Genomic DNA, 12,132 nt, shown 5'->3' with positions numbered 1-12,132 from the left:
GGGAAGCTGTAGTATATATAAGTGATTCCCAGGACAATTTGAATTCCCAACTCTTCCTGTCTGGTACAGAATACCCAAAGATTCATTGCAGCTGGGGTCTTCCACCTCCTTCTACTCAAGTAAAAACCCGTCCTTCAAGGCTGAGGTGGCTTCCCAAGTGGCTGATTAACAGGTAGAACTTGCGCAGGATTTGTGAAAACGACCTGAAACAAATTCAGAGCACAGCCTAGCAGCATCATTGCACGGCTTCAGAGAGGAAAAGGAGACAACTGCAAGGAGGGCAGTGGCATAAGGCAGCTCCACTTTGAAATTTAACATGACCAAATTCAGAATGCAGCACCTGTTGTGAACAGGCTTCCTTGGAAAGTTTTTCTTGTAAATGACTAATGCAGCAAAAAGGGAATCTCAGGATCCTGATACTGTTCTGCCCCTTTTCACATTGCAAAGACACAATTAAAATGGAACAAATGGGCATATATTGGCCTAATTTTAGAAAATATTTATAATTTGATAGAAATGATTCAGATAGAGAAGGCTGATGAATAACCAGACATAACATAGACAAAACAACAACAAAGAAACAACAACAAAACCAAACCAAAACATTCAACATCCATGAAGGTAAAATAAAGCAAATAAATCCAGCCAATTGGTTATTTCCATACGAGTGGATTTCTTTAAATAGTAATGAAATCATTGCTAAAAAATCCATTGTTATTAAAATAAAAAAAGTTGGCTCAGCCTACCAAAATTAGATTTGTAAGTTGCTGGTCATTCCCATAATTAAATCTGTGTCACAAATTTGCAAGAAAAATGGACACTCTGACTAATGCATTTACTTGCTGCACTAGTGCTGTCAGGCTGTGTAAATCATTATGCCTGCTAAAACAGAGTAGATAAGAATTCCATACATTTTCATTAACTGACTGGGCTTTGTGTATGTGTGAGATGCCAACCTCCGGACTCCCTTTTTGATTCAGCTTTCATTTGGAAGACAATGTACATAAAAACAGTAGCCTTGATTTGATTAGCCAAGTGGCTGCTCTGAAAACGAAACATTAAAGCTTCTGAACAGTATGAACCAACAACATCACCTTAGAAAGACATCAGATAAAAAAAACAAAGTTGTATATGCACACATACCTAATTTGGATAAAGAAAATTAATGAAATGATGCACACCTTGAACGGGTTCCTTCCTTCAAGCTGACTTACGTATGCTAGATACTGACCTCATGTCATTATGTAGGTTTCAATACAGAAAGCAAAGCTAATCTACTATCACACTGTAAGAAGTCTCAACCAGCACTTTCATTCTCAGGTGCCCTTTGTTTTTTCCTTTGAGGAGCACAACAGTCACCAGAGCACAGCCCTCTGAATTCCGTCTTCTCCCCTTGATTTCTTGCCAGTACAGACCTTCAGATTTTGGTTACAGTTCTTCATTTAAGGTGAAGCTGATGGCTGTTCCGTTCATACTTGCTGTTTATGACCCCGAGGTGCCAAAGAATGGAGAATATTCACTCTCATTACAAAATAAATACTGCTATGACTTTCCAAACCACTGTCTCAAGTGCAAAGCAGATTAATGAGAGGTAGAAAGAGTTAAGACAGCACTGTTCCTAGCATTACAGAGCTTTTTGTGAGGACATCCTCAAAGTTTTCAGCCCTCTCCTTCTTCCACATATATAGCATTGTACTGTAATTGGAAACAAACCGAACACACATCCCCACTTCAACGCAAGAGCAGCCTCAACGACAGACTTTACCTTGGTGAATTGCAAGCCAAAAAGGCTGAGAAATCCACATAAGCAAAGTGACATGGTCACCAACGCAGAATGTTTTTCAGCATTTCTCTGTGCCCTGGACTTTAACAAGCATCATTTTTCTACTGTGGCACAACTTCTATAAGTAGAGGAAATGCTAAATCACAGCTTGAACCACTGATTGAGCACCTGGTGGGAAGGCAGGGCCAACCCAGGGGAGCTCAGGTGCATGCAATGTACCTGAGTGACCAGAAGGGATGGAACCAGGATCCACCCCTTCCCAGACCCCATTTAAGGGCTGGTACTGAAGGTAAGGGCATCTCTGGAGATTTGTGCATACCTGAGGTCTTCTAAAAGAAAGCAGCTTCTTTCTTTTATTTCTGTGCCCACTGCTGTTGAGTTTGGGCAAATCCTTGCTCATTACAGCTGGGGATCTTACAGCTCTGCTATCACCTATGTTTTCCACTGCGTTACAGTTAAGAAGCACAGCAATGCATCCAATGTTAAGATTCTTGGCAGACCCATTATTAATGTTTCAGTCAATTTCTTTAATCTTTAGGGACAAAAGTATTCCCTCCTGCAAGTGGAAGCAGCTTCCTTGGTGCTTTTAAACTTGGCAGATCCTGCTATGTATTTTGCATGCTCTATGTCTACAGTAGCAGCCTTACTGATAAGCAAGCAATCACCCAGTATTAGCCAACTGCTATCCGATTTTATTAAAATCTCATTAAGAGGAAAAACTGAAATCACTTATTAAGTTCCACAATTATTGTAAACCAAACTGCTTAAGTGAAGGGAGGAGATAATGATATTAACTACCCAACTCCAAGCAATCCTCTGTGGTATGATTTTAAATATTCTCTTGGCTGAAATTTATGTAAATTGAATTCATCTATCGTTAGTTATTACCAACCCAGCGACATAAAAACACTTCTCTTTAACAATTAGTTCTTTAAAATACTGTGTTTTAATTAGACCTGGGACATTATTAAACAAAATGTAAATATGTGCACTATCATCCCATACATTTTTTGCCTGCATATTTACAGAAAAGGAGGTTTCGGAGTTCAACGGGGATTACTTTGCTGTAGTTTGGCACTTTATTTCCAATCTCCTTACTGGTGATAACACCTCCAGCTACTTAATCTGAGACAATTTCTGTCCATTAAGACATGTTTGGCAGTCCAATATCTTCCATATCACAACATGTTCTTTTATGTCCACATAAGCTCACCTTGGTATCACATTAAGATGATACTTTTCCTGCAGACATTTTGATTCACCTTTTATTTTAATTTCACTTCTCAAGGACCATTTACTAGTTCAAAAGAAAGCACAGCCCATCTTCCAGCCCTTTTAAGTTAGCTTGCTTTACACCATCATACCCTGGCTCTGGCCCCACAGGATAGAGTCTAAGGACAGAAAATAACACACCATCCTCCTGACTTTCTCAGGGCTACATGCAAGTCATCTGCCAAGGTGCTACAGACAGCAAGAGTAACAAAGGGCAGGAAAAGACAAAAAAGGGAATCTTGCTAGTGGTCAGGTACTTCAGAACCATTTCTAGGACCCATGGTTATGGTCACAAAGGTATTTAAATGCGGCTATCTATGCACATAATAAGAAAAAAGCACATTTACATGCGCTATGAAGCAAAGATGCATGAGAAATGATCTCTACTTATAGCTAAGCCCATAACATAAGCGCTGATACAAACTGAGGGATTTCCAAAAAATACTACCACAGACTCCCACCATCTTCTCAGCAACAGACCACTTACTTACATAACTGACACAAGAGTTTTTATTTCAGACATTCAATGCATCTCATGTATGCTTAGTGAAAAAGTAATTAATTACACCTCGTGACATTCAGGAGCCACTCAATTAAAGGCCAAGTAGACTGCAGTGCTGTGAAATTGGTGAACACCTCTGGCTTCTTGTAACAGTCCTACTAGCACTACTGTATTTTCAGTCACAAGTTTCATCCTATCAATATCAGTACTGGAAAAGTTGGTCAGATCAAAACGTTAAGTGATTTGTTTTCTGTCCTACATATATATATATATACACACACACACACAAATACGCACACACACATGCCCCTACATAATCATAATTTCAAATGAGGGTACTGCAGTAACAATCTAAATGTATGCACTTACGACTTAACAGTGGCCACTTTCCTTAACATTATCTAACATTATTTTGAGGATGGGTGATCAAAAAAGAAGCTAGCTTCTACTGAGACTTGATTTTGGCTATTCTTTAATGTTTTTGCTAAAGCCTTTCCAGGAAATATTTAAAAATAAAGTTTACTACATGTACATACAAAATCTGAAGTGAATAAAATGTGAAAAATATGTATTATACAGAGATAAATAGAACTTCCCAGTGTTCACTCCACAGAACTTAGCTCAAAATCAGGATATTACATGACCACATGAACTAGCTTGGATTCTTTAAGTTGCATCTCTTCAAAGAGTTACAAACAGAATGTCTAGAAATTAAAATTTGTATATACTGCTACAACACCAAGATCCAGCATCACAGTCAGATGCTCTGAGGCCTAAATTCTTATTTGAAGTCAAAAGCCATTCTCCTAATGACAGCTGAACTGATGCCTTTGGGTATTCTAGGAAACCTCCTGAACTGAAGCCCAGGGACAGCAAAGAAACTGAAGCTTGTGCCAAGCCACTAGGGAAGATGCCAGGCGCACACAAAGACTTGAAACACCAGGACTTTGCAATTTGAGGCAGAAACTACTTTCTTCTCATTAGAGGAAGACATGACAGGAAAAACAATTATTTGGCAACTGCCAATCCACCCCCCACCAAAAAAACAGCAGCCTGGAGCACAACTTGCTCTGTTGGCAGCATATCTTTACACATCTGAACACCTTAACTCTAGCCCTCCATATGAAAATACGCATAAAGTGAGTTATTTTGTTCCTGAAGTGTTGATTTTGATTTCCTAATTTGAACTGAATCCTCTTTCTGGGAACAGAAAATTGGAAATGAAAACACCGTCTTTAAACATGGCACATGTGTTAGTAACAGGGAACAAATGCAAGTATTAGCTGCCCAAATAAATCAAGCAGCTTCAGTAGTTTGTCTACATGTAAAATAATTTCTATTTACTATTCATTAATGTCTCCTAAACATTTTATCAATAAAAGAAATCTATCCTTCTTTTCTTCATAAATATGCCTATATAGTGCTCTTCACAGCGCTGAATCCTGCTTTAGCTTTGTACAGAACCAATTGTATTTCCAGAGGGACTGACTGATTGCTTTCCCATATCCACCTATTTTAGTGTGCTCCTCAGAGACGCAGAGTGGCTTCACTGACAGTGAAATATGCTAAACAAATGACATGTCACTGAGTAAATTAGCATCTACTTTCTGATCAGCTGGGTCATGTTTTCCTTTCAAAATCCATGGCCTCTTGATAGAAAATAATGAGTATTTGATGGGCCTTATTAGAAAAATCAATATATTGATGCCCATGTTTGAAACATCTGCATAATAATAGATTCAGTTAACACATTAAGCAGAAAATTAAGATGTGTTTACACATTATTAATTTACCATGATTAGAGACAATTTATTCACAAGTTTTCTCAAGAGTTTAACAAAAAGAAAAGAAATTGTAGTATCTGTATTTAATAACATGGTGAACTAAATTGAATTATTCACATTTTTCCTACACGAAGCACACGGTTCCATCACTGCTCATGTTAACAATACAAACACATCAACGACATTGTTAATAACATTATTCAAGCATTTATAAATACTGCATTACTTACCAAAAAGCTTCCAAAAGCAGAATTAAATATAGCAGCTGCCTGAAGAGAGAAAAAATATATATATCACCAATGGTAAAATAACTCTCATACAGAGATAAAATGTTTTTCCCTCTCACTCAGCTGTTTGATTCTCCAAACAAACAAGCACACAGAGAAGTAAGTAGCCACCACTTAAAATCTGCCAATGGCCTTTAACTTATAAAGACCGATAGGTTCTAATCCATGCATTCATAAAAATATGCTGCAATGGACAAAAGCAGGAAGAGAAAATATGTATATATTTGCTGGTAAATTTACATGGAATATCCAGAAGAACTAAGGATGTCACACAGAAGATTAGTTTCATTGATTTGGCACTGATTTGTCTGGAATATTTTTGAATATTTTCCTACTAATTAAAATAAATATAATCTGATTTAACTTGAAGACTACTTTCATAGACTTTTAACAGCTTTTAAAATAGAAAATTAATTAGGTAATTGCTCATCGTAATAAAGTATTGACAGATGTTTCTATAGTTTGACCAACAAATTCCCAATAGGAGCAAGAAAAGCAAACAAAACAAAAGAAGCAAGAAATCCAAAACCTCCCCGTTCATCTGAGGCCAAAATATCAAACCACCACTTTTTACTCCGTACCCTATTTAATGAAAATAAGTAACTTTGAGAATGTCTTTTGAAGCCTTTGTGCTTACCTAAAGATCCAGGAAATGTAAGGTAGCAGAATTATTTCTTAACATTAACCCCAGAAATTCCAGGACGTTAAAAGCTGAGTCTTGAAAAGCTTCCCTCAATTACCAAGAAAGAACAAACTCTTGTATGGCAGCCAGTCTGATGATGAAAAGCCACACAGCAAAGAGACAAGGGAGGAGGGAAATCTACCGTTTACATGAAGATTTAGAGCAGAGTCAAATTAATCAGCCTGGACGTTTTCAGACACAGATTAATAACAAGTGGATGCTAGTGAGTTTAGCAAGTTTGAATAAAGTCCAAATTCAGGGTAAGAGCTGTAGCTGAACCTGCCTTCTGCTCCATAAGAGGATGCAATGAAAATGAATGGGTAATGAGATCCTTGGCTCTAGAGAGCTTAGCTTTCTTATTCAAGTTCATAATTAATTCAAAGCTTTGATAATTTCATTAGATTCCTCCTCTGCTGGCCCTATCAATAAAAGATGGCACTGGACCGCAGCTCCTCAGTGGCCCAAATACAAAAACAAATGCAGCCTGGGAAACCTTTGCTGACTTGCTTACTAACAGGGACAATGGCATATGGCACTTCATGTTGCGGAGGGAGCATCTGAATAGATCCAGCTAAATAAAACATTAAAGTTGACAGTTGTAAACTATGCTAACACATTTTAACACCTTTCCCTCATCAGCATTCCTTTTTTGAACGTAAAACAGAGGCACAAGTCCAAACAGCTTCGCTTGCCAGAGATCACAGCTGAAAGCGAGAGTATTACTTAAAACAGTTCCTCAACAAGTGTGAATTAAATCTGGAGTATCACCTTGCATTTGAAGCTGTACACAGCTGATATTTTCATGTGGCAAGAGAGACATGTTACACCATGCACATGACCCCTCTGCATGGGATCATTTTCAGTACCTCACAGGTCTCTGGTAATATACTGACAATAGGCACTGTAAGAGAGCTACGACTAAAAGCAATAGTAAAAAAAATCCAGTCTGATAAAACCCAGCTGTACAAAGATAGGTAAAATCAACTGCTGGATCTGAAAGAGAAGCATCTGGGCTCCAGGACAGCAGCAGAAGGCTGGGAGGAAACACACCGGTCCCCACCTCCATATGAGCACAGGGAGTACAGAGCACCAGCTACCTTGCTGCCGGACCACAAAGAGCTGCATCAGTCACCCTCTGAAAGACATCTGGAAAAGTCTATGTAACATGGATGGAGACCCAGGAAAGTAATCCTTCCTCTCTGATACGCTAAGCTTAGCCCGGCATCTCAGAAATGCCCAGCCATGTAAGAAGTTGGATTGGGGCCAGGCTCTGCCAACAGCGCAGGTGAGCCTTCTGTTCTGTATCCCCTGATGCAAGAAGCATTAACTGGGACAGCCCTGAACCTTTTGGCTGCATATTTGACAATCCACAAAGAATGGGGCAGCCGATAGCAAGAACCAATATGCCCCGGGAGACCTGCACCTGGCCCCAGCCAGCCCCAGCCTGGCTGCCAGTCTGGCTTTGAGAGCCATCCATAGACATGCTATTTATTCATTTCACTCCCCTCACGCACTAAAACTATGCTTTAATTCCAGGAAAAACTGTGCCTAGAAAGATGGTAAAGAGGTACTAAATGGTACCAGTAGTACATACTTTCTCTCGTTACTCTCAAGCACATCACAGGTACTGAGGCAACAATCTTAGACACATTTAATGCTTCAAGTATTCAGCCAGTCATGTGCAAAAGTCATAATTCGTGACTGGCCCAGGGGTAATTAGTTAGCAATTTTTAATTCCTTTCTCCAAAGTGTCAGGAATTGTCCATAACCAATGATTAAACACTCATTATAGGCAAATGGAAGGGGAAAAAAAATAAATCAGTAAGAGCACAAATGAAGCTATATTCAGATGACTCGCCTCAGGGAGTACCAACTATATGCCAACTACTATATCTGCACTTCTCTTCAGAAACTTTTTTTCTTGCAGAATAAACTTAGAAGTAGATTTTTCTCACACCTGCGAACCAAAGGTTCATATTTGCTATTCTGGTTTAGCATTAAACAAACTGCTAATAAACTGAATCTCTGCTCCAGTTTGTAATTAAACGTACCAAGCAGCGCAACCTTGTAGAATTTAAACACCTTGTGCTTCCAACTCCTTTCTATCAATAGGGATAATATTGCCTACATACCTCACAGGGCATTGTCAAAATTAATTCAATGCTTAAAAAGCACTCTGAGATCCTTAGAGGCACGGAACAAACAAACATCAGCGCTGATATGTGATACAGAGTCTCTTCATTTTCTATTCAAAACATTTATTAGTCACTACTATTGTACAACTTCTTTTTTTTTCTTTAATACTCACTCCATTTGTGCCGTAACAGATACCAGATAGCAGTCAGCCCAAATGAGATCATAAAACACAAAAGCATTTAGATGCCCTTATAATACTCCAAGTTCAGATCTGCATATGTTTGAAACCATATATTGCAAATGCCATTAATATGAGGGGAGAGTTATGTATAAAATCCACGGTAAGATCCTTTCAAAAGGTAAACTCATAGCCATACTGAAATGCAAGGTCACATCACATTCAAAAGCTGGGTAATAACCAGACCAGTTCTTCAGGTTTACACCAACTTGGAAACAACAGAGACTGAAAGTCACTGCCAGCACCCTTAAAAGGACTGGTACAGAAAAATGTTTAAAATAGTAAGCCCTAGTTCCACTAAACAACAAATTCACTTAACATTAAACAGGCACAATTTCAGCCAACAGTATGGCACTAGGCTGGAGGGAATTCTCCCACTGGCTGGTATTTCAAGGAACCAGCCTACCTCTGAAGGAAACCTATTAACACTATTTGGCAGAAACTTTCTTCTTCCCATACCTGACTGTAGTGCAAAGCTTCACCCCTTCATCTCCCACCACATCCTGAAATATACGTACAGAAAACTCTACGTTTTGTAACAGTGAGAGACAAAGACAGTCCTTGCAGCTACAAAGGTTAGTGAAAAAAACAGACTTAAGGAAAAAGCTGAGCTGTAACCAAGAGGCTGAACAATTCCCCACAGGTGGGTACCCAAATGCCACAGCAAGCACATGCAGCATTCAAGCACATGTGACACAGCAGAAAAATCAAACAAGCACACCAAGGTTTTGACAGAATGAAATACAGAATACATTCTAGACTCTGTTCCATTTCATTTTATTTTGGTATCAAGCTAACCTAGGAGGTTTTTGGAGTGCATAGAGGATGCCTTCCTGATGCAGCCGGTCAGAGAGCCCACGAGAGGAACTACCCCACTAGACCTGCTGTTCGCCAACAGGGAAGGTCTGGTGGGAGATGTGGAGGTTGGGAGCTGCCTTGGACAGAGTGACCATGAAATGATACATTTCTCGATTCATTGTGGAGCTTGGAGGGGGAATAGTAAAACTGCTACCAAATTGGCTGGGAGTGTGAATCTGCCTGGGTGTAGCGAGGCCCTACAGAGGGATCTGGATAGGCTGGAGAGCTGGGCTGAAGCCAGCGGAATGAGGTTCAACAAGACCAAATGCTGAGTCCTACACTTCGGCCACAACAACCCCAGGCAGCACTATAGGCTTGGGGTGGAGTGGCTGGAGGACTGTGTGGAGGAAATGGACCTGGGGGTACTGATTGATGCTCGGCTGAACATGAGCCGACAGTGTGCCCGGGTGGCCAAGAAGGCCAACGGCATCCTGGCTTGCATCAAAAACAGTGTTACTAGCAGGAACAGGGAGGTAATTGTCCCCCTGTACTCAGCACTGGTGACGCCGCACCTCGAGTACTGTGTCCAGTTTTGGTCTCTCACTGCAAGAAAGACATTGAGGCCCTGGAACATGTTCAGAGGAGGGCAATAAAGCTGGTGAGGGGTCTGGAACACAGGCCTCATGAGGAGCGGCTGAGGGAGCTGGGATTGTTCAGCCTGGAGAAGAGGAGGCTCAGGGGAGACCTTATAGCTCTCTATAACTTCCTGAAGGGAGGTTGTGGTGAGCTGGGGGTTGGCCTTTTCTCTCATGTAGACAGTGATAGAACTAGAGGGAATGGTTTCAAGCTGCGCCAGGGGAGATTCAGGCTGGACATTAGGAAATATTACTTCTTGGAAAGGGTAGTCAGGCACTGGAATGCACTGCCCAGAGAGGTGATGGAGTCACCGACCATGGGGGTGTTCAAGAAACATTTGGATGCTGTGTTGAGGGATATGATTTAGCTGGGAAGTATTGGTGATGGTTGGACTGGATGATCTTTTAGGTCTTTTCCAACCTTGATAATTCTGTGATTCTGACCTGGAATTGATTAGAACAGGCATCTTTTCCTAATAATGTTTCCTAATAATGGCAATGACATATTGGTAATATTAGGAATGCCTGCGCCAAAAAACAATGTCATTTTACCATCCTTGTCAAGATTCTAATGAAATGGTTATGCACAACTCAACCATAGTTCCATTTTTTATTTTTTTTTTAACTGAATACACACACAAATACATTTAAATGTGTCCTGAGTGTCATTTGGCAGTCTTTAGGGAGGTAACCTTCCCAATTGTGCTTACCCCAAGGCAATGCCTAGGCACTCCACAGCATGTACCATGCATGCTAGGACCAGTGTGGCCCCAAACTGTCCCCTCTTGATGGAGAGGTCACTTCAGGGACAAGGCTGCAAATGCAAAGTAATGGAACTAAAAGGACTCAAAATATCTCTGTAGAAAGTAGTCTGGCCATCATACAGTGCTGCTCCATATAGGTCAGCAATTACCTGCAGCTGAAGCCTTATTTTCAGTCATGCACTAAAGGGATATACAATTCAAGAACCATGTGTAAGGCTAAATATCTTATTTAACATGCATGGCACAATGAAGGAGAAAAGCAAAACAAAAGAAAAAAATACAAGGGTGGAAAAAATTTGGAGAAAGTGAAGAGCCTGAATAATAGTACTGCAGGATTACAAAGTAGAGGGCAGAAAATGTGATGTGTTAGTATAACATAGTGCCCATGTTATTAATGCCAAATTTAAGAGATCCATGTCTTGTATTTGGCAGAGGAAAACAATAGGGGAAAAAAAGATAAGGCTGAAGACAGTCATGAAAATTATTTGAGCAAACAGGACAGAAAAGGAAATTGTATCTACCCAAAGAGATCAGTGTAGTTCGAGAAGGTGGAGGAAGAAGGCAGGACGTCTGAAGTAGCTTGAATGAGACGGCTGAGTCCCTTTAAACAACTCCTTCAATCTCCTATTTAAAAATAAAATCTCATGTGAGTGTTACTGCAGTCCATGTCTTAACTGCTGTTCCCATTAACAAGATGTTACAGCTCTGTAGAAAGGTATTTGCCACAGCACTGTTACTGCAAACAGAATATAAATATACCTAATAAGGTTTAATCTGTGTTGCTGTTCATAACTATTCATCTGAGCTCAGATGGGAAAAAATATATATATTCAAGATCGCGATTTTGAGCACTAAATTGAATCAGGTGTCCTCTTCTCTTAAGAAAATTAAGTTGCTTTTGTGCAAGAGTGTTTTAATGAGAACAGAGCCTGCCGACAGTGATAAATGGGAATGACACCAGAGAGAGCATGTAAGCAGGACAATATGTGCATGTTACAGTCTTACAGGCTATTTTTCACTGACTATCCTGAATGACTTCGCTGTTTCTTAAGGGGCCTATTAATCTCAAATTTAGTTATTACACAACGTTTATTTGAACATATATTCTGTGGATGATGACAGTTAATAAAGGAAATCTTTTACAAGCTGTATTTTTACATATTGTTCCAACTGCAGCTCCCAGTCATTCTACCGTATTGATGGAATAACCTTGTTATGATGCAGCTTTAAAATGGCACATATATTCAGATT

At 39.8% G+C, this 12,132-nt stretch overlaps 1 protein-coding gene across 4 annotated transcripts in view; it reads right to left on the bottom strand.

The window, feature by feature from the left end:
- The window catches only part of SLC10A7 (solute carrier family 10 member 7), a 164,771-nt gene that overhangs the window by 112,082 nt on the left and 40,557 nt on the right, over positions 1–12,132 (bottom strand). For all 4 annotated transcript variants that reach the window (XM_072336442.1, XM_072336443.1, XM_072336444.1 and 1 more), the window contains exon 5: positions 5,572–5,610. In XM_072336442.1, coding sequence (XP_072192543.1) covers positions 5,572–5,610 — 39 coding nt within the window. The remainder of the gene's footprint in view (positions 1–5,571; positions 5,611–12,132) is intronic.

Source organism: Excalfactoria chinensis, chromosome 4, assembly GCF_039878825.1.
Source record: "Excalfactoria chinensis isolate bCotChi1 chromosome 4, bCotChi1.hap2, whole genome shotgun sequence".
Lineage (NCBI taxonomy): Eukaryota > Metazoa > Chordata > Aves > Galliformes > Phasianidae > Excalfactoria > Excalfactoria chinensis.
Note: the sequence above shows the minus strand (reverse complement) of the source record. Positions and strands in the feature narration are given on the sequence as shown.